Consider the following 24049-nt stretch of genomic DNA (forward strand, 5'->3'; position numbering starts at 1 on the left):
CTATCTATCTATCTATCTATCTATCTATCTATCTATCTATCTATCTACATATCTGTCTATTGATATACATACCATCCAGGTACACTGAAAAAAGCCAAAGCATAGGAAGAAAAATAGGTTAGAATTAGGTGCAAGGCAATTCATTAGGGACAAAATTCACAGGAAGATGCCAGAAATCAATACCATGGACCTCAGAAGTTTGTGTACTGATAGAGGTGAATAAGAAGTCCTAATATAAGGAAGCAAATTTAGTCCCATAGGTATCACTGGGCATTAGTGGCATGATACACATTTGGAAGATGACTCTGGAAGAATACACAGTATGGCATTTAAAAGGAGCAAAAGATCTATACGGAGGGAAGACTAGATGAATACATTAAGAAAGACATATTCATGTGAAGAGATTCAGGAAACAAAATGGGGAAATAGTGGAGAATATTTGGGTGAAGAATAATTGAGGGTAATAGAAGTGTTATTATTGTGGGAGTGTACTATAGCCAGCTAAGTCAAAAGGAGGAAGTATATGAGACATAAAGTAAACAAGTTAAAAATCTTCACTGAAATAGTAGTGAAGTGAAAATGCAAATGATAGGAAACTCAAAGGAAGTGATGATGCTATCTTAGACCTTGTGATCAAGAAGGGGAAAAAAATCAGGCATATTTTAACATGCAACCTAGACTTGGAAAGTATACAGTCTAAAGAATTCTGCTGAGCAATAAGTGGGATCTCATGATCTAAAATTCTACAAGGGAAGTCAGACCAAGAGAGATCACAATCACTTAAGAATGGAATTTGGAAAAACCAAAGAGAAACAACTGTGATGAGAAGTTCATGTCATCTAAAGAGAGTAATATGAATGCAAAAGGGACTCATTGACTGAGATTTGTGAAAGACAAAGATAGACTATGGAAGCAAAGGCAGAAAAATAAAGATGAATATAAACACATGATGTGATCCTTTAAGAACAACATACAGAAAGTGATGCACATTTTTGGACGTGGGAGTTTGCTTGACAATGCATATGTGCATGTGTTTGTATACATATATATGTATATATGCACACACACATATATACACATATATTTACAAAGGTTTTCTTTTTCTTTTTTTTCAGAGAGTAGATGAGAAATATATGCTTGTTAAAATTTAATTGAAAAGAAAAAACATTTAAAAAATGAGAATCGATAAACTCATAATAAGTTGAAGCTAGCAAGGAATACCAAAGACAACCAAAATGTGTTGCTTATTTTGCTTTGTCTTTGTTGTTGTGTTTTTTAGTTAAATTGAAGAAAAGAAGAGGGCCAAAGAAAGTATGGATGGGGTGATGATAATGGCTAAAGAAGAGAAGGCTGAACTACTTCTATATGTTTCAGTTTTCTTTACAAGGGGTAATGTTTCGAAGCTGAAAAGAAAAATCAAAAGGGACTAGAATGGAAGTGAAAGCCAACAATAGAGGAACTAACTGCCTTGATGAGTTCAAGTTACCAGCAAATACCTTGGCAATATGACTACTGAAGTGTGGTCCATGATCCTTGAAAGATGATGTTGAACAGGAGAGGTGATATAGGACTGGAGAAGACTAAATATCTCAATTTTCAAGAAAGAGATCAGAGTCTGTAAACTCTGCGACTGATTTTTTTTGTGAAACATTTTTCTAAAATAGTTTTTCAAAAGGATGACCATTGAAGAGAAAAAGATGACCAAAGATACAATGTGTCATCATCGAAAACAGGTTATGCTTGTGTAACAATTTCCCTTTTTTGCAGGGTTGTAAGACTGGAATATCAGGGGAATGCTGTTCATACAGTCTACCTACATTTTAGCAAAAATAATAAAAAAAACTTCACATGTTATCCTTGTGAGAAAGACAGAAAAATGTGTGCTAAACAATAATGTAGTTATGTAGATTTCTAATTATAAGACGTAGGTGAAAACCTGTAGACTCAAAGAGTTACCCATTAATAAATTTATGCCAGCTTGGAGCAAGGTCTTTAGTAGTATACACCAGGGATCTGTCCTTGGCCCTGTGCCATTAGATAAAGGTGTAGATGACATGATTGTGAAATTTGCAGATGGTAATAGTTAATATATTGTATGGCAGTCTCATCACAAAAAGATTGCTTCAGTATAGAACACTGGGATAAATCTAATAAGAAAAAAAATCAATTTTACAAGTACAAGATGAGGTTAGTCAGACTCAATAGCAACTTGTCCGAAAAAAAAATCTGGGTATTAGGAGAGGAAGGAGACTACAAAATCAATATGAGTCAACAGTAAGATAGAACAGAACCAATTGGTAATATAACTTTAGCTATATTTAGAAAGGGATAGTGCCTGGAACAAGAGAGATGAAAGTCCTACTTTATTCTGACCTGGTCACATCATATCTTGAATATTGTGTTTATTTTTGAGTACCTAATCTGGACATGAATTAGTTGAAAAGTATCCAATGAAAGATTACTAAGATGGAGAATGGCCTCAACATAATTCCACATGAGAATTAGTTGAAAGAATTGGGGTTACTTAGTCTAGAGAGGGGGAATCTTTGGGGAACATGATGACTGTCTTTATATACCGTGTTTCCCCGATAATAAGACCCATCCCGAAAATAAGCCCTCCCCTTACTGTGTAAGATTCCTCTAAAATAAGCCCTCCCCTGAAAATAAGCCCTATTGAGATTGCTACTGTAGTGAAGGTGATCCCCTGCGCTACACGCTACATTACGGTACCCTCTGTATGCACCGTCCCCCCCCCCCCCGGGTGAAACGCACGCCGCGCTCCGAGCTGCATCCAATCAGAGCTGCAGCAGTGAGCGCGTCATCCTGTTCTTCCCCAGTGATTTGCTTATTGAATAAAGGTACATTTTTTTGTTCACATTTACTTGTTTATTAAAATTGCTGTCAATGTTCATTAAAATAAGCCCTCCCCTGAAAATAAGCCCTCTGGTGTTTTTCTGTCCAAAAAAATAATAAGATAGTGTCTTATTATCGGGGAAACATGGTATCTGAAGGGCCATCATGTGGAAGAGAGGAAAGATATATTACATTTGGCCTCAGAGGGCAGAATCAGAAAAAAGGTGAAAATTGTGGAGAGACAGATTTCATTTCAAATTAAGAAAAATTTCCTAACACTTAGAGCTATCAAAAATATTCTTTCTAACTAGAGGCTTTCAAATGAAGTTTTGATAATCATTTGTTGAGTACATTGTAGAGAGCATTTTTGGTCAGGTACAAATTGGACAAGATGGCCTCTAAGGTGCCTTTCAACACTGAGATTCAGTGATTTTTATCCTATTCAATCAATCAATAAAAAATTTAATAATCTCCTACTATGTACCAGTCACTGTGCTAAGCACAAAAAGAGGCAAAAGACAGTTCTTGCCCTCAAAGAGTTTATATTGTTGAAAAATTTTACTCTTATACTTGATCCCCAGAGAATCAAACATGGTATAACCCCTAAAGTTTTCTCTAGCTCTAGCATTCTATGAATCCATGAGCACCTCAATAATCAATAACAGAATAATAGCATTCATTCCCTTGATGCCTTCATGATACAACCAATGTGATTGTTTTATGTACATCACATTGTGATTCCCTGTTGGTAAAATAAAGGGCAGTGAACACACTACAAGTTTTAGTGGCATTGTAAGAATGTGTAATGTCTTTGGGAAGACTACTCCATCACTTGTTTTAAGTCTTCCTTCCTTCCTTCCTTCCTTCCTTCCTTCCTTCCTTCCTTCCTTCCTTCCTTCCTTCCTTCCTTCCTTCCTTCCTTCCTTCCTTCCTTCTTTCCTTGCTTCATTAGTTCTCCTTTCCCCCTCTTCCTTTTCTTCTTTCTTTTCCTCTTTTTCCTCCTCTTTCTTCTCCTCTTCCTCCCCCTTCCTTTTAAATTAGATTATGTAATTTCCATTGAATTAGGCTTTGAGAAATCCAACTACATAAATTCAGACATCCAGATCACAGGAACTACATAAGTACAGTCTCCAATGATATTAATTGCAGAAGTTTCTGTATGATTATGACCCTTCTCATTGCTGAGAACTGTGAAATATGATAGATTGTTTTTCATCCCCCATTTTGACACAACCTGCTATTGTTCACAAATCTCCACTGTTTTTAAGTACCTTTCAGTGGTACACTCAAGGTGATATTTATAAACGAAGAATGACTTTTTTGCACAAGAGAATTATTTGTGCTTTCTCAGCTATTATTGCTTGTTTTAATCAGTCATTATGTTTTCTGTGACAGATTATTTTAAATTATTGAATATTATATACATATAAATGTCAAGTTATATAATGTGCCTTGCAACTGTGTTCTCAGTTGCCATATAGATTTAAATAATTTTGATATTTATTGCATTTGAAAATACAGCTCAACCTAAATATATTCAAACACATCTGGTAGTTCTTTGAAGTACATATTATTATGCTTTTGTTCCCCTAGCAGGGACATAGCTCTTATGGGGAAGGGATGGGTCTCAGCTTACATCATCAGATAGGCTGGACTTAAGGCACAAGTCATCCTATGAGACTATATTTTTCCCCCATTTAGACATAAAATAAGTTCCACAGTCCAAGGGAAGTCCCTGCATCAATGCACAGTAGGGTGGAAAAAGTTCTAAATTTGGAGCCAGAGGATATGAGTTTGAATCTGCTACTTAACTACCAGTGAAACCTTGGGAAAGTCATGTAACCACTATAGGCTATACTTTTTTTTTTTTTTTTTGCTTTTAAGCAATCAGGGTTAAGTAACTTGCTCAAGGTTACAAGGCCAGTTATTTCTGGGTGTGGTGCTGAGTGTCTGAGCCTGGGATTCGATCTCCAGGTCGTCCCAACACTGGAGCCGGTGCTCTTTACTCGCTGAGCCACCTGGCCGCCCCTAAGCAATTGGGGTTAAGTAACTTGCTCAAGGTTACACGGCCAAGTGTTTCTGGGTGGGTGCTAAGTGTCTGAGCCCGGGATTCGATCTCCAGGTCTTCTCAACACTGGAGCCGGTGCTCTTACTTGCTGTGCTACCTGGCCGCCCCTATACTTTTCTAACCTGTAAAATTAGGACACTTGACTATATTTTCTCTAAGGTCCCTCTGCTGGGAACTGCGGATCTATATTACCATTCCCTGGAACACAAGCAGCTTTCTCTTCCTCAGAAGGCCCTACTTTAAATCCTATGAATTGAGATGCTGAATGAATAGGTATATGTGAATGCAGAACATTTCTTAGCAATCTCTGAAAGATCTTGAAGAACAAGGGAAGTGCTACAGGTCTGAAGAGAGGCAACTGTGGCCCTGATTTTTAAAAAAGAGAAGAGGGTAGAGTCAGTAAACTATAGTCAGATGAATTTGACTCTGCGCCTGGACAAAGTCTTACAGCATGTTATTCAAGAGTTGGTTTACGAACATTTAGAAAAGGAAACAAGCATGTATTAAATACCTACCTCATGCCAGGTACTGTGTGAATTGTTAGGGATACAAATTCAAATCTAGAACTTTTCCCACTCTGCTGTGAGTTGATATAGTATTTTCCCTTTGATTGTGGAACTTATCTTCTGTTTGAGTGGGGAAAAAATATTGCTCTCCATTAACTTTCAATCAACCAGTCCTTATTGACAGTATGGAAAGAAGGCTGAAATGAGAACCAGGAAAACTTAATTCTGGTGTAGCCTCACCCATGACCTTGCTCTGATACTTTGGGAAGTCTCTGAAGTTCTATGATTTTATAGATGAGGACACAGGTTTCCTTTCCTTCTTCCAATACAAAAGCTCAAGATGCTTTTGCAGTGTGAATAGTCATCGCTCTAATTTATGCTTTTTTTGGTGGAATGTATGGGGGTATGCAAGGAGGACTAGCTCCTCTGGGGTGAGGGCTTGCTGACCCCTTTTCAGGGCTGCTTTTTCACCTTTGGTCTCCACCTCTTATCCAGCTCTCATTTGTGGCCCCAAGAGGCTATAGCCGCTCATATAGCATGTGCAATAGCTACAGCGTGGTAAACTGTCTCATCAGATGGGCTAAACCAGGTTAGGGGTAGCCAGTAGGGCTCACCCCCATTATTGTTAGAGTGAGTTAGAGGAATGTCTACACCAAGCAAGCGAAGACTTCTTAGTGGAAGGAGTGGATGAGAGCAGTTTGTTCCAATGAGCTATGAAGGAGGCAGAAGCAGACACTGTAGAGTTCTTAGAACTTTGCCAGACACTGAAGATGGCAAGGTCATCCACTACATCTAGTCCTATTGACTTTTGTCTTGCTACTGGACTCTAATGAATCTGGGAGAGATAGTAAGTCTGATGACTTTGAGCAACTCTGCCTCATTTAAATCCAATTCACATGCAAGTCAAGACATCACCCATATTATTTTACTATTTGATTATTTTGCTATGTTATACTTTTTCTGTTTTACTTACCTTGAAGTTCTGTGGTGGTGGGTGAGTGATGAATCAACAGGTACAAATATACTGGGAGCTGCAGTTGCAAACTTACACACAAATGGCCCAGGGCAGAGGGTTGTCTTCTCACTGGACTGAAGTAGCAGTGGGATTTGGCAACCCCTTGGGTGTCTGAGGAACTTTTTACAAAAAGGACCATACTACTTACCTCTTGGTGTGAGGGGAGTTTTAGGAAAGGTATCCTAAAAATTGTCTGTTTCATCCAACCCTGCCCTGTTTACTGAAGCAGGCAGGGATCCCATCCTGATGCTAAGGCACAAAAATTGTACAAAATCTTTTGTAAAGATGATTAGCTAACCATTGGTTCATGGAATGTGAACATGTTCATGGACAACATGAAGTCCAATAGATTTGAAGGATGAACAGCTCTTGTTGTGAGAGAACTCAGCAGGTGTCACATTCAAATAGCACCCCCGAGTGAAACAAGGCTGGCAAATGAAGGCCAGCTTCCTGAAATCTGAGCTGAATACACGCTTTTCTTGAGTGTCTGCTGCGATGAGGAATGCTGTGAAGCTGGTGTAGATTTTGCAATCAAAACTAATCTGGTCACCAAGCTTATATGCCTCCCAAAAGGAATGAAAGATATTCTTATGACCTTGTGATTGCAGGAAAGTGACACACCACCATCATCAGGGCACCCACCAAGACAAACCCTGATGAGGTCAAGGAAAAATTTTATGAAGACTTGGAGACCCTCATCATCAATGTGTCAAAAGAGGACACTTATAATTCTGGGTGACTTTAATGTCGCAGTGGGCACAGACTATCAGACACAGCTGGAAGTCCTTGGGAGGAATGGACTTGGAAACAGCAGTAGCAATGGTCATTTATTACTGAAGACTTGTGTATCTCATGACTTTCTCATCACTAACACTGTCTTCTATTTACCTAAATGCAACAAAATGTCATGGATACACCCCAATAGCAAGCACTGGCATTTAATAGACTATATCTTTGTAAGAAGAAGAAAAAGACATGATGTGAGAATGATGAAGGCAATGTGTGTCACAGAATGATGAACCGATCTCACACTTATCCCCACTAAGTTAAACATTCCCATTCAAAAAAGCATTGGCCCCAAGGCAAGATGACCAAGACTCAACACCAACAGATTAGAGTGCTTCTGCATGTATGAATAATTTATTGCTGACCTGGAGAGAGAGCTGAATCACAGTTAGCAGCAGTGGAGCAGAAAAGGAGTAGGCAGCTTTCAGAGATTTGATACACAGCACTACATTTGCTTATCTGGGTTAGGACGCTTGGAAATTTCAGAACTAGTTTGATGAAAATGATGGGGAAATTCAGAAGCTCTTAAATGAAAAATGAACACTCCACAGGGCTTACCAATAGGACAGTTCATCCATCTCCAAGAATGCAGTATTCAATTCTATCAAAAGTGAAGCACAAGCTAAGTTTAGAGAGATGCAGGATTCTTGGCTGTAAAGCCATGCATGAGCAGCTTTCCAGAAGAATGCTACTGTGAACAGCCTTTAAGGTTCTGATTACACAGTATAGCGAATGCTCTATTTGTTCCAAAACAAATCAAAGCAAAACATTCACAGAGAATCAAGGTACAGCATCCACAATGTTACAACTTAGCACAGAAAATAAAAATACAGCATTCACAATGACTTGTCACTAAAATGGCCACATAATTTTCACCAAAATGGTTATAATAGTTTTCAACAAAGTACAATCATTTAATAAACTAATCATTCAATCATCCTTATGGAGGCTTGCCTGCTTAAGGGTCACAGAATACAATAGTCAAAGTTCTCCACTCACGTTACAAATCAGTCACTATTCAGTCATCAGTAACTATTCAATCATCAGCCACTACTCATTCGTCAGTCACCACTCAGTAACCTCTTAAAGGGTAGTGGAAAATACACAGGTCATCCACCCCTAGGTCACAGTAAACCATAATCTTCTCAGTCAGTACACAGTATCCAAGTAAAGTCTTCTTTTAGCTTGACTTGAGGCTGGCTCTCAGCTTCCATGGTTCCTCTCCCATGATCCCAGCTCCAACTGTCACCTGGATTCAAAGGCAGGCAGCTCCCAGTTCCTTGTTCAGTTCTTCGTCCAGTTCCTGTTCCATATTGAAGCTCACAGCATCCAGTCCACCTCAAGTCCTTCACAGTTCCTGTTTCTGGGAAGACAATGCTTAACAGAGCCACAATAATATTCATACACATTTCCGGCACCATCATCAATTCACTATCTGCCTGTGAAATCAACTCAGACCCACCAACAAGGTCTGAAAACTCAACACAGATCATCAATATAGAAATCAACACAGACCCACAAACAAGGTCTATGAGGTCAGCACAAATCATTGGTACAGTCCCAGGACCTCCAAAACCCTCCTCTAGGATTTCTGTACACATACAACCAGAAACTCCTCTTTCAGGGCTTCCAGTAAGGTCCCAGGGCTTCTGTACAAAATATCATAAACAAACATCAACACAGACAGAGCAGAAAAAGAGAGTGCCGGGATATCACAAGTTTCCTCCTTCTTGACTCTGCCACCATAAGAGTCTTCTTCTCAGTTCCTGAGGTCTCTAGCCCTGGGGCTCTACTTATATAGTCATTAGCTCCTGCCCAGGAGTTCACAAGTTCTAGGGTTCACACGTTGTGGAGTTCACACATTCTGTTTCTTAACAGAGTGAAATAAGGTGTTAATTCAATAGCTGAAACAAGGTGTGAACTACTTCTGGGCTTGCCATTGCATACCTCTTCTCTTCTACTCTTTCAGAGCCTTCCAAACACTGAACTAGCTCTGGTAATGCATCTGTGTGAATATCCCTGGAAAGTATACTGCCAAGATAATTCAAAATTTGTTGTAATATTAGTTCCACATGTGGATGGTACAATACTGCCTGGTGAAGAACCTCTATTTTCTTAGTGTTAAATGTCAGGCCAAAATTAACACAAGCAACAGACACTCATCCATACTCTGCTGCATCTCAGTCTAAAAGGCTACAGTGAGTGCATGATCATCTGCATACAAAAAGTCATACGCTAACTCTGCCTCCACTTTAGTCTTGGCTTGTAGCCTTTTCAAATGACATAATTTACTGTCAGTGTAGTAGCTCACTTTGAGGCTGTTGTCATTCTTGTTGAAGGTTGCTAATAACATCACAGAAAACATCATACTAAAAGCACAGGAGCAAGCACACAGCCCCGATTCACTGCATTGGTGACTGGAAAAGCATGAGAGCATTGTCCTTTATCTAGAACTTCTGCAAGTATGTCATCATGAAACTAATGTACAACTTTTTCAGGCAGCTAAAGTTTGCCATGATCTTCCACAAGCCCTCATGACTAACAGTAACAAAGGCCTTGGTCAGATTGATGAACATTCCATACAGACCACTGTTCTGTTCCTGATATTTCTCCTAGAGTTGTTGGGCAGCAAACACCAGATCATCTATTCATTGGCCCTTTCTGAAGCCTCCCTGGCTCTCAGACAGATGACCATCTTCCAAGTGGAGGATCAGTCAATTAATATGGATTTTGGCAAGAATCTTGCTGGTATTGTCAGAAGACAATGTTTCTTTTTCCTTTATGGAGATGGACAATGGAAGCAAACTTGAACTTCTTGGGGAAAACCTCCTCTTGCCATATAACTAGAAGATTTCATTCAGCTTCTGTATGAGCAGTGGAACCCTTGATAGAATCAGCACTAGGCACTTTGCTACATGAGAGGAGCCTAATGGCATTCAATACCTCTTTTGCAGTTGGAAGTTCAGTTAGAGAGGGATTGTCTTCCACCTGAGGTATATGGTCAATGGCTTCAGCATTGGTTGATGACGGTCTGTTGAGAACAGTATCAAAGTGTTCAGCCCATCAGTCCTTGTCACTAATCAGTGTAGTTTCTTCAGTGCTGGTAGTTGAGACGCACCATAGCCTTCAGGACATAAATAAATAGCCTTCAGGACATCATAAAAATGCTTTGGGTTGCTGCTATGGTAGAAAACTGAATCTCATACCTTCTTGCTGAGCCAATGAAATGCTATGCAGGATTAGCTTTCCAGAAGAATGCTACGGTGTACAGCTTTTAAGGTTCTGATTACACAGTATAGTGAACACTCTATTCCATAGCAAATCAAAGCAAAACATTCACAGTAAATCAAAGTACAGCATTCATGATGTTACAACTTATCACAGAGAATCAAAATACAGCATTCACAATGGCATCACTAAAATGGCCACATAGTTTTCACCAAAGTGGTCCCGATATTTAGAACAAAGAACAATCATCTCAAAGTACAATAGTCAAAGTCTTCCACTCATGGGGAACACTAAATTAACTCAATCAGTCACTTATTCAGCAATCAATTACTAAGTATCATTAATCACTAAGTATAATCATTAGAAAATACACAAACCCTCCACCCCTAGGTCACTAGTAAACTACAATTTCATCATTACTCAGTACCCAGGGAGGGGTCTTTTCATCTTGACTTGGGGCCAGTTCTCAGGTTCCCTGGATCCCCTTTCATGGTCCCAGATTCTACCTGGATTCACCAGACTGTCACCTGGGTTCAATGGCAGACAGCTCCCAGTTTGTTGTCCAGCTCTCTGGGTAGGCCCTGCTCCACACTGAAGTTCATAGGGTCCAGTCCATCTCATATCCTTCACAATTTCTGCTCCTGGGAATTCAAGGCTCAACCAGGCCACAAAGAGACAAAATCCCTGCATCCTGGTCATGCTTCCTCAGTCTTCCAGCTCATTCAAAAAATCAGAATCACCTTATCCAGCCTGGGGGGATGGGGCTCCTGGGCTCCTGTTCAGAAGAAGCTCCATCACCACAAATTCTAAGGAAATTCTGGCTCAGTTCTTGATTCTCTCTTCTGTAGCTGCTGTGCCACCAGATGCTGGTCCCAAGAAATTCTGATTGTCCCTACCTGGGGCTTTTCTTATATACACACAGCATTAGCTTCCTGTTTTAGCCAACCCCTTCCTGTTATGTCAGCAACAGGAGACAGGAGTTCATACCTTCTGTTTCCCCAAACAGATCAATTACTAAGTGCTAAGTACCTGCTACCTTTGCCAACACAAAGGGATCTTCAAATTCAAATTACATTACCATTACAAGGTATTAGGCTGCCTACCAAACTGAAGGTCCATAGAGCCATTGTGCCGACCTCATTGTTGTAAGCCTGTGAAAACTGGACAGTATAGCAGTGCCATGCCAGGAAACTGAATAACTTACATTTGAATTGTCTTAGGAAATTCTGAAGCTTACCGGGTAAGATAAGGTACTGAACACTGAGGTCCTTTCTCAAGCTGACCTGCAAGCATTCCAACTATTGCAGAGAGCACAGCTCTGATGGGTTGGCCACATTGTCCAAGTGACAAATGTATGTCTACCTAAAACACTATTTTATGAACAATTCACACAAGGCAAGTGCTCACATGGAGGTCAGAAAAAGTGATACAAGGCCACTCTTAAGGTCTCTCTGAAGAAATTTAGACATGGGAGATGCTGGCATAAGATTGACTAGCAAGGCATGACTGCATTAAAGATGGTGCTGTGCTCCACGGGTAAAGCAGAATCATAGTAGCTCCACAGAAACAGGAGATGTGCAGATTTAGAGAAATTTCCATCCCAAATGTTCATACTTGTGCCCAGCTGTGGTAGAATCTCCTAAGTTCCTGTCGGTCTCATCAGCCACAGTTGGACAGACTGTTTGGTCCTTGAGTATGAAGGATGAACAACAACAATGTTTTTTGGTAAGTTCTCATTTTTGCATATTGTATTTTCTTGAAATGCATTCTTACTAGAAGTATAAATTTTCTGTGCATCCAAACATTCATTTTTGTTTCTCTTTTGCCCAGAGTTTATATAAATATGGCTCTCTGGTGTTTCAGTGACATCATTTCCCTAGTGATTTCAGGAGCCCAAACAATTCTGCCCCTAGTACCATTTCTATCTGCCAACACTTCTAAAAACCGTAGTTGGCACCTGTTGGGCCCAGACCAGCAGGGGGAGTTTTAAAATATTGTCTTTTGGCAGGTGCTGCCCCTTTAAAAATCTTTTTATTTTATTCGGAAAGGAAAAGATAACAATATTCACAAAACAGTTGTCAGGAAACTGCTCTCCACAGTGTTTGGTGATTCTGTGGTGTCTATTTAATTGGATTTTTCTCTTTCTGAATGCTTTCAACGTACTTGGATTCCTCCACAGTTGGATTTTTCTCGGCCTGTTGAGGAATTCACTGAAGATAGTGCAGGGCTATAAATAAGCCTCCCCATGCAAAAGTAACCATGGCAACCACCAGGCTTCAAACGCCGTGTGTGAGCCTCATAAGTCTGCTCTCAACTTTGCAACAGCTTGGAATGGCCCCTTTCGAAATACACCGCTCAGAATGTGTATTTCTCAACTGACACAGGCATTCTTTGTTCTCTACAAAGTGCCCCTCATCAAGCCAGGTCAGAATCCTTTTATTTATTTATGTTTTTGGTCAGTAATTGAAAAGGATCTTTTCTTTACCTTAGATTTTTTTTCCATTATATTTACTAGATTCTCAGCCTACTAAAAGCCATCATTTTTGTTTAAGGTGTTCACATGGGACCAGCTAAAGGAAATATTTTGAAGTTTGTCTTTGACACCCTTCAACTCACCACTTTCTATTATTTTCCCCATTCTGTGGTCCCTTCTCCCATTTTCAAGATCCCAGTGCCCTTCTTTGATCAAAACTAGGAGTCTGTATGCTCAAAGGGCTATAAAACTGTGCATACCCTTTGTCACAGCAATAGTGCTACTATATCTGTATACCAAAGAGATAAAAAAAAGGACCTATATGTACAAAGATATTTGCAGCAGCTCTTTTTTTTTGTGGTGGCAAAGAACTGAAAATTGAGGGGATGCCCATCAGTTGGGGCATAGCTGAACAAGTCGTGGTATATAATTGCGATGAAATAGTATTGCATTTTAAGAAATGATGAGCAGGATGCTTTCATAAAAAACCTGTGAAGACTTACATGAACTGATGCAAAGTGAAGTGAACAGAACTAGGAGAAAACTGTACATGGTAACAGCAATATTGTAAGGTGATCAACCATGAATGACTTGAGTATTCTCAGCAATATTAAGTTTCTATCCATCTTCAGAGAAAGAATCTTCATGGAGATTGAAACATACTATTTTTTACTTTATTTTTAATGGGTTTTTCTTTTTCTTGGAGGGGGCTGTGTTTTCTTTCACAACATGACTAACATGGAAATATGTTTTGCATGACTAAACACATATGACATATCAAATTGCTTGCTGCATTAGGAAGGGGTAGAGGTGGGAGTGAGAGAGAGGATTAGAACACAAAATTTTAAAAAATGAATGTTCAAAATTGCTTTTACATGTAATTGGAAAAAAAGAAACTGGGAGTCAGGGCAGTCATTTACAGTACAGTATAAATTGAATTCAAAATATTACCTCTCCCAAAAGTATTTGCATTTTTATCCTCTAATTGTGAAATGGAAAACTGTCCTTTGTTTATGGAATTTCAAACAAGAATGAGAGGAAAAGGAGGGAAAGAAGGTATTTTGGGGAAGAAGCACAATGGCAGGGACTTAGGAATTACAATGTTAGGACTTTAACCTCCCACAGGAGTGATCCTCAAAACACAAGGTATTAGCTACCATTCTGAAACTCCAACTTAAGAGTGTAAGTTGGATGGGGTGGGGGTGACCCTAGAAGGAATGCTACAACTTCCTGCTCCATCTATATATAAAACTGTTTGAATCCCAGGAAAATGGCATTCTTCCCACCTACCCAAAGTATTTCTCAGACACCTTCAGTCCTAGGTCACTCCTGGCCCTAAGTATTCTTTTAGTTCTGCTCATTTATTTTTGGAGGGGGGCAGGCAAAGGCAATTAGGGTTAAGTGACTTACCCAAGGTCACACAGCTAGTAAGTGTTAAGTGTCTGAGAACGGATTTGAACTCAAGTCCTCCTGACTCCAGGACTGGTGCTCTATTCACTGCACCACCTAGCTGCCCCTCATCCTGCTCATTTTTGAATAGTCAAGAATTCATTCTAGTTGATCTTTTCTAGTCTGATCTTTCACCAATGGCCTTTTCTCGAACTCCTGGTTTTGGCCAAGGCTTGATACTCCCTGACTTTTGTTCCATCTGAACTTTTGGCTCAACATCCTTGCCTCCGACTCCTGGTATTGAATGTGATTTGATGCTTGCCAACTTTGACTTCATTTCTACTCCAGATTCTGGGATCCAACCCCATCTGTGATAAGGCAGACAAGGGTTCACAACCAGGGATCCACCTGGCTATAACTGTTGGTCATTAACCTTTGACTTTTCACCACCTAGTGGTGGTATGCCATCAAGGCGACCCCTGTTTTTATGTCACGGAATCTCATTAGGTTGTTTGCTATAATGTTTTTTCTTCACTCTTAAATTGAGGTTTGGGCAGTCCTTAATCACTTCACCAGCTAAGCTCCCAGAGAACTAGGAAGTATCTAAACCTGGAGCTTGACTCCTGGCTAAAGTGATTTTGTTTTCTCATTAAATAAAGTACTTACAGATTTCACTAAATGGAGTCTGAGGAAGTGTCAGTTATAAATTGGGCTTATCTTTAGCCCCAGACATTGTTAAGAAAGATGCACAACGAATAGCTCTGATCCCCAAGTAAAAAGAGGGTTTAATTGAATATGATTAACATGTAGAAGCTTGGAAAAAAAATCTAGGAATATACTAACAGTTTGCAAATATGCAAGCAGATTTCTAGAGTGTAAGCAGGAACCTAGGCTGCTCACCAAATATCTGTAGCTACAGTTTATATTTAACTGAGATGCCTCACTGGTGAAGGCATTTTGCAGAATGTCCAAAAGGTATTAAATGATTTTTGAGAAATATAGGTTTTGCTCAAGAATAACCACCACTTATTAAGTGCCCAATAAACTAGCATTTTAGAGCTTTAGAATTGGGAGGGGCTTTAGAGGTCACCTTGTCTAGGCTTCTCATTTTATAGGTGAGAAAACCGAGACCCACCTAGGCTAAATGATTTACTCAAGGTTTTATAAGAAATAATGGAGCAGGGATTTGAAACTCTGAGCCTATCATTCCAAATTGTTGCTTTTTCTAATTAAGCAAATTCTAGATGCTGAAGAAAGGATAACATTGCTCTCCTGGAGTTTAGCTGAGGGACAATAACAAGAAAGATAATCTGATCGACATATTATTACATTGGACCAAATAGAGAACCCCGTCCCAAACAGGTCACACCCCTTAAATTAGATTTCCCTTTGAAAGGAAAAAAAGTAGGCATGAGATGAAAAATGATTATGAAATTGATCATGTTTAAAACATTTATATATTTGGTAGAAGCCCATTATACTTTCTAAATGATAGTAAATAACCTTTTGCTATACAATTAGTGCAAGGTATGCAGAAAAAAAGGAATCCGCCAAAATAGAAAAATTTATATTGTCCAACAAGCATGGCTGGGGGAAGGGACTATGATTTCCCTACTTGGTAAGGAGGCTAGCATTCTTACTGCCTGGTCCTCTCACTCTCCTTATAGGGTAGCCCCTTTGCTCTCCTTTGCGAAATTCAGATTTTGAGCCTAAGATGAAACACCCTTGCTTTTAAAGGTGCCACCTTGTTGAACAAGGACATTGTGTATCTATTCACAAGTGGGAAGCAGGGCCCAAAGGCAAATGTCTTTGGCAATGCCTCCTATCACCCATGCTAAGAAGTTCCCTGATGGCCTTTTCACTATGGTCCTGTTTCTAAGGGAATGTGAGCATGGGACTGAGGAAGTTGGGTGCTGTCATTAGAGAATACCAACTTCCTTTACCTTGAAGTATCTAGCACACCCTAGCTAGAGGATATGGTTTAGGGGAAGATGTTGCTACCAGTTCAACTTCCAATAAGTGACTCTAATGTTAATGTAATAGGAAGATGTGTTCCCTGTCCATTAATAGACTATGTGACCACATGAGTCCCTTTTTCCCTTGGAACAAGAGCCGTGTTCCCAGGTCTAAAGGTGCACAGGCATTTCAATCACTGATGTCTTGCTGCTTTCACAGCTGTGATATATCCTGAGTTATAAAGAGCCCACTGGGGGAGGAACTTGCCTTTGGAGGAGCTTGCTTGTAGGGAGGCTTTCACACCTTTTGGTACTAAACCAATTAGGCATTGAGTCATGAGGGTTGTGGTGCCTTCTGGCTCTGAGCCTATTAGTTGAAAACTATATATACTGGGAGGCTGGTATTTTACTTTGGGGGGCTTGCACACCAGGAGAACCTTTTGATTCCCTGGACAGGACTCTGAGTAGTCATTTATTAAGAGTACCCTCCCCCCCCCCCCAACTACTCAGATGCTGGTGCTCTCCTGGTCTGGTGGTGAGTGTAGGTGGTTGTATTACCTTGTTCAGGCAGTTGGAACCCTGTCTGTTGAATTCTTTCTTGGATACTCACTTCTTTCTACTTATATGTAATTAAAGTAAGATTGTTGACCCCTTTAAAGTTGTCTTTCCCTTAGAAAAGCAGATCAAAGAACCTGTGCTAGCAGCCATTCTGGGTATGTTAGGGTGTTTGCTGACACAGTGACCAACGAGGACTAAGTAGCAGCTATAGGGCTGAGAGTAGGATTATATAACCTGTATTCAAGCCCATGGTATATATGATAGTTTTACAATCATTTGACCAGTTATTGACAAAGATAGTATCACAAGGTTAAAACTGTAATCAATGAACACAACTTCTGGGGCAGAGCCAAGATGGCGGAGTACAAGCACAACCTTCCCGCGGTTCCGGCTTCCACCTTCCCCAATCCATGTAAAAAGGGGACTCTAAACAAACTTTGGAGCTTCAGAACCCACAAAATGACACAGAAAACCTAACCTCCCGCTGAGGACAGCCCAGCAGGCTGGCAGGAATCGGCCAGCACAGCACTCTGGGAGCCGAACCCAGCCCCACGCTAGGCTTTAGCCCCAGGGAAGCCCTGATCAGCCACCTGCCAGAGGGACTCCAGATCAGCAGCAGCTGTGGCCTTTTCCAGATTTATCAACACATAGATGCGAAGGACAAGGTGAGAGGCCAGTGCAGTCTGGACTTTGGGACCCAGTAAGTGGGAGTGCATGGCTTTTACCCCTGGGGCGAGAAACAGGCTGAGACGCTGGCACAGCCAGCCAGCCCCACGTGGTGACTTCAGCTCCTGGCCTGCGGAGTGTAGGGGGACCAAGCACCAGTCTGAGGGGTAATCGCTCTTGCTTTAACCTGCTTGGATCTGGATTGCAGTCTAGGGTGGAGGTCCTGGGGTGTGTGTCCAGCTTGCCAGAGCATGTGGAGACCTCAGAGAGAGCACCTATATAATACCTCCGGCAACTGAGAAAACCCCAGCGTTTGGGACGAAAACTCCCCTGTCTAGTGGCAGAGTCCTACTGTGGCAAAAAGCCCAAAAGTCAAATAATTGAGTGGCAAAATGAGCAGGCAAAGGAAACAAAGCAGACAGAAGATTCCAACGTTACACTCCTATTTTGGGGACAAGAAGGAGCAAGGCATGGAACAGGAGGAAAACAGTGAAGTCAGAACTCCTGCACCAAAAGCTTCAAAGGAAAATACAAGCTGGTTCCAGGCCATAGAGGACCTTAAGAAGCAGATAAGAGAAGTGGAGGAAAAATTGGGAAGAGAAATGAGAACAATGCAAGAAAATTATGAAATGAGAGTCAACAGCCTGACTGAAGAAAATAATACCTTAAAAAACAGACTGACTCAAATGGCAAAGGAGGCTCAAAAAGGCAATGAGGAGAAGAATGCCTTAAAAAGTCGAAATTTGCCAGATGGAAAAAGAATCTCTAAAGCTCCCAGCCAGCACCTCCCCCCGGCCCCCACCCCCCGCCCCCCCCCACCCCCAACCACTGGAACCCCCTCAGACAAGGCCAACAGCATCCAGTCAAGGCCTCTGCCCTCCCCTCCCAAGTTCACAGCGCAGGACTCCCCCAATGGGCAGTACGAGAACGGTGAGGAAGGCTGGATGGAGGATTACCACTACGTCCATCTACAGGGCAAGGAAGAATTTGAGAAAACCCAGAAGGAGCTGCTAGAGAGGGGGAGCATCATTGGGCAGGGGAAAGGCCAGCTGGAACAGCAGCAGCTGAAGCAGTTTGAGTGTCTGCAGCAGGAGGTGTCCCGGCCCATTGATCACGACCTCTCCAACTGGATGCCCTCTCAGCCCCTGGCCTCGGGGTGGCCAGGGGGCCTGGGGCCCTCGGACCAGCAGTTGCTGCTATTCTACCTAGAGCAGTGCGAGGCCAACCTGACCACCTTAACCAATGCTGTGGATGCCTTCTTCACTGCTGTGGCCACCAACCAGCCCCCCAAGATCTTTGTAGCCCACAGCAAGTTCGTCATCCTCAGCGCCCACAAGCTGGTGTTCATTGGTGACACCTTGTCCCGCCAAGCCAAGGCCCTGGATATCTGGAGCCAAGTGACCCACTACAGCAACCTCCTGTGCGACATGCTCAAGGAGATCGTGGTGACCACCAAGATGGCAGCCCTGCAGTACCCCTCCCCCACAGCCACCCAGGACATGGTGGACTGCATGAAAGTGCTGGGCCAGAGCACTCAGCAATTCAGGCGGGTCCTGGGCCAGCTGGCCGCGGCCTGAGGAGGCCTCGCCTGCAACACGGCGGGTGGGGTGGGAGCTGTAGCTGTTGAGTGACTCAGTCCACAGGGTGTGGGGGAGTCGATTCCCTGTGGCCACAGACTGTAAATGAATTTGTACATATTTAAAAAGAAACAAACCACAGGAATCAAGAGGCCTAACTCAGACTGGGAGGCCTGACAAGAGCCCGAATCCCCTGCCCCATTCCTGCCTGCCCAGCCCTCTCTCTCCCTCTGCTCTGGAAGGCACAGCCCCTCCCAGTACCAGCACCAATGTGAGCTACCCTGTGTTCTGAGTGGCTGGGAAGGGCCAGAGAGAAAACACTAAAGACCTATTTTTCATTATTGATTTTCCAATCATTGACTAATGGTCAACATTTAAATAAAAAAACAACAAGAGCAAACTAAAAAAAAAAAAAATCTCAAAAGCTCAATGAGGAGAATCATTGCTTCAGAATTAGATTGGAGAAAATGGAAGTTAATGACTTTATGAGAAATCAAGATGCTGTTAAACAGATCCAAACAAATGAAAGAATAGAAGGCAATGTGAAATATCTCATGGGAAAAACTACTGACCTGGAAAATAGATCCAGGAGAGGTAATTTAAAAATTATTGGACTACCTGAAAGCCATGACCAAAGTAAGAACCTAGAAAGCATCCTCCAGGAAGTTCTCAAAGAAAACTGCCCTGATGTTTTAGTACCAGAGGGCAAAATAGAGGTTGAAAGACTCCACCGATCACCTCCTGAAAAAGATCCCAAAAAGAAAACTCCTAGGAATATTATAGCCAGGTTCCAGAATTCCCAGATAAAGGAGAGAATATTACAAGCAGCCAGGAAGAAACAATTTGAATATTGTGGAAACACAATCAGGATAACCCAGGATCTGGCAGCTTCTACACTGAGGGATCGAAGGGCTTGGAATGTGATATTCCAGAGGTCAAGGGAGCTGGGATTAAAACCAAGAGTCACCTACCCAGCAAAACTGAGTATCATGTTTCAGGGGAAAATATGGTCATTCAGTGGAATAGAGGACTTTCAAGCATTCTTGCTGAAAAAAACAGAGTTGAATAGAAAATTTGACATTCAGATACAAGAAGCAAGAGAAGCATGAGAAGGTAAACAGGGAAAAGAAATCATAAGGAACTTCTCAAAGTTGAACTATTAACATTCCTACATGGAAAAACAATAATTGTAACTGATGAAACTTTTCTCAGTAGTTGAAGGGATTAGAAATATATATATATATATTTATATATGGGCATATGGATACATATGTGAATGTCTGTATATATGTTTACAGGTATACATAGATAGAGGGCACAGGACCAATTTAACAGGAAGGGATGATACTTAAAAGGTGAAATTAAGAGGTGAGAGGAATATAATGAGAGGAGATGGGGAGAGACAGATTGGGGCAAACTATCTCATACAGAAGAGGCAAGGGAAAATGGTTACAATGGAGGGGAGGAATAGGAAGGCAAAAGGGAATGGGTCAACCTTATTCCCATTGAATCTGGCTTGAGGAGGGTGTGAAATACACACTAAATAGGGGATCTCACCCTCCAGGAGAATAGGGGGGGAAGGGGATGAGAGGGGGGATGATGGAAGGGAGGGCAGGCTGGGGGGGAGGGAAGTTGGAAACACCCACTTTTGAAAAGGGACAGGATCAAAGTAGAGAATAGAACAAGTGGGAGATGGGATTTACTATGTTATTGTTTTGCATTAGCCGCACATGTACAACCTATACTGAACTGCTTGTCTTCCCAGTGGGGGTGAGCGGCAGGGGGGAGAAGGGAATGAATCTGGTATTGAAAGTTTTAAAATCAAATATTCAAATATATATATGTATATATATATATGTGTGTGTGTGTATATGTATATATATACATACATACTATTATTAATACCATCTAACATGTAATTAAGAAATAAGCTATACAGGCACTGAGGCATAGAGATCCACTGGAAAAGTCGAAACAGGTATGGGAGAAAATATGGGAGAGAGCAGATTAAAGGTGGGGATATCCTGTGGGACTGCTGTTTTGGGGCGATGGGTGGGGGAAAAACGGGGAGAAAATTTGTAACTCAAAATCTGGCAGAAACGAATAACGTAAATCAGAAGTTAATAAAGCATTAAAAAAAACTGTAATCAATGCAGAGTGAATGGCATATTACCCCAGGGTGTTGCTATCATGCCAGGCCAGGGCATACCTTTTCCTTGAGGAAATTGCCGCTCTTAGCCTTCTCTTGTGGTTCTCCCTGGGCCTCTTCTACTATGCCCAATATCCTGTTGTGGTTCCCCTTGTCAAGAGTTGCTGCTCCTATGGCTGGATTGTCCTCTGCTCCTTGCCACCCTCCCCTCCTCCATTCCCATTTTTTTTCCCTAGGCAGAGGAATTCCTGGTTATAATTCTGTACAAGGAACCATACACCATGAAGTTCAGTGTTACCTATCATGAGACTGAGATCACAGGATTTGGACTCCAGTGACCTGGGTTTGATGCTTGTACATTCTCTTCTACCATCTGTCTCCCTGAGGATACATCTGCAACACAATTCACAAAACAAAGCGAGAAGATAGGTTTGTCAGTGTGGTAATTCTTCTAATTTTAAATCCTGTGATCCTGTGGCAGCATTTGCAAGTTGTTTTACTTCTCTGGGCCTTACTTTCCAACCTTGAAAAATGGGAGCAGTAATGGCTATATAATTTCTAAGATCTACAGGGGCAGGAAGTATTTCTTCTGCCTTTGTATTCTCAGTGCCTAGCACAGTGTCTTGTTCAGAATAGCATTTAAAGAATGCAGGGTGAAATGCTAAGTTCCCTTCCAGCTCTTAAAATACTGGGATTGTCTATTGCATTCTAGAGAAACATGCACTGAAACCCACAGATAAAATGAGAACACTGAGGAAGGTATTCTTTAGTACAGTATGTGGGTGTTTTAAAATTCCATTTTCTGAAAACTATTAGAAAAGATTCCTTTGAAAAATACTTCAGCACTTTAAGTATTTTTAGGAAGGTAATTTGGTTGACTTTAGGCCTGTCCTAAAAATGAAATGGACTGCCTTACTAGGTAATTAGCTCCTTGTCATTAAAGGCATCAAAACAGAGGCTGGGTGACCTTAGTAAAATCATTTTACTTCTTTAAGTCTCAGATTTCTATTTTGTAGAATGAGGGAGTTACACCATATGCTTTCTAAGGTTCCTTCCCTTCCAACTCTTAACTCATTCCCTGCCCCCACTCAGAGACTTTCCCAGGACTTTGAAACCATGCCCTCTCTAATGCTGGCTCATTTTAGGTGTCCCCTCAGTACCTAGGGCCTCCTCACCCTGGGTGGAGACTATATTCTTAGCATGTTCACCTGGTATGTTCCTCTGCAAGATCTGCCCCCTCCTTTTTCCCATTGATGAAGTTCCTTTTGAAGCCTCCACTTGGTACAAGGGCCCAGGCACACCTGCATTTATTTCCTCTAGTCCTGATTTTTCTCTGGAATTCAAAACCATTTTCCTCGTGCCCCTACACCCCCCCCCCCCTCTCCGCTTCCCCCCCCCTTCCTCTTTATTAACTCCTTTTGGTGTGTTGTCTTTCCCTGTTACAATGTAAAATTCCTCGAGGGCAAGAATTCTTTTTGTTTTTTCTTGTATTTTTATCTCCAGTGATTATCATTGTCCCTGGAACATAGGTACTACCCCTGCCCTATTCTTCTCTCCTTTCTTCCTTCACTTTCTCCCTCCTTCCTTCCTTTCTTCCTTCTCTATGTATTGATTTTGTAGAAAAATTTTCAGTGTCAGATAGGTGTTGGACCAGCACCAGCACCACCTGACATTGAAGTAAAACTTGAAGATATAAGAGTATTTAAAAACACATTATCATTTTAGAAAAAACATTGGAAAGATTTGCACAAAATAACAAGGAGCAAAATTAGTAGAACCAAGAGAATATCATACACAATGACAGCAATATTGTTTTAAGAACAACTTTGGGGGAACAAGTCATTTTGACTCATAAATAAACCAAATTAACTGCAAAGGATCTGTGAAGGAAGATGCTCTGCAACAAGAGAGAACTGAGAAATAGATATAAGCAAAATAAGGTTTTACATATATATATACGTGCATATGTACAGAAGCATAATCTGTATACATACATATTTTTGTCTAATGGCAGCTATCTCTAGGGTGGGGGCAAGAGAGGAAGAGGAAAAAGAGAAAATGACATGATAATTTTGTTATATATTTAAAAAGAAAATCAAATTATACGTAATAGATTTGCAGTTTCATGTGCAACCCTCTTTTTCTAGTCTACTTTTTTATGGAAATACTTGTTTTATTTCTTAAGTTTGGAATAAAAAAACGAAATATACATGATCTCATTTGAGGCTATGTATGTGAGGAACCTGAGGCAAGGCAAGCTGAGAATTGAATGATCAAGGTCGAATAGCTAGTAAGTGTAGGGGATATATTTCAAAGCCCTGATTCCAAGACCATGGTTCTATTCACTATACTCTCTAGTTGCCTAGATGACCTGTGAAGTCCCTTCTGACTATAAAACTCAATGATGATAAAATTTAGTGTAAAATAATAAAGATGCTTTCAAGTGGATGTCTTTATAGTTGCTAAAATAAGACAGAGGACATCAGCTATTAAAAATTAAAATGTAGATTGAATCCTTAGTCTCCAGATGCTGTTAAAAAAAAAAAAACTTCTTACCAAGTGAAATCTTTGTCATGGATTATAAGCGTTTGGCATATTAGCATAAATTGAAGATTTTCATGGCTTATACCAATTCTTTCATGAAATATACAAAATAAGAGGAAGAAAATTATTCTAACAAGTGCATTTCCCCAGATTCCAACTTCAGCAATGATTTGAGGCTTTTTTTTGATTGTTCTTCTCTCTTTTCTTTGCTTTCATTGTCTTGCCTCTCCATGGTACTCACCACACTCTGATTTAGCAGTCTCACCTTAAACACATTCATTC

At 40.9% G+C, this 24049-nt stretch overlaps 1 protein-coding gene across 1 annotated transcript in view; it reads left to right on the plus strand.

Moving 5' to 3' along the window:
* Positions 1 to 19074, plus strand: part of LOC138163037 (breast cancer anti-estrogen resistance protein 1-like) — a 22734-nt gene extending 3660 nt beyond the window's left edge. Inside the window, exons 3-5 of the mRNA XM_069090548.1 lie at positions 5923 to 6016; positions 9845 to 9976; positions 18248 to 19074. Of these exons, the coding sequence (XP_068946649.1) occupies positions 5923 to 6016; positions 9845 to 9976; positions 18248 to 19074 (1053 nt within the window). The remainder of the gene's footprint in view (positions 1 to 5922; positions 6017 to 9844; positions 9977 to 18247) is intronic.
* The last annotated feature ends 4975 nt before the right edge of the window (positions 19075 to 24049 follow it).

This window comes from Petaurus breviceps, unplaced genomic scaffold, assembly GCF_028583685.1.
Source record: "Petaurus breviceps papuanus isolate PSGF00001 unplaced genomic scaffold, PetGlider_PUasm1.0 187, whole genome shotgun sequence".
Classification (NCBI taxonomy): Eukaryota; Metazoa; Chordata; class Mammalia; order Diprotodontia; family Petauridae; genus Petaurus; species Petaurus breviceps.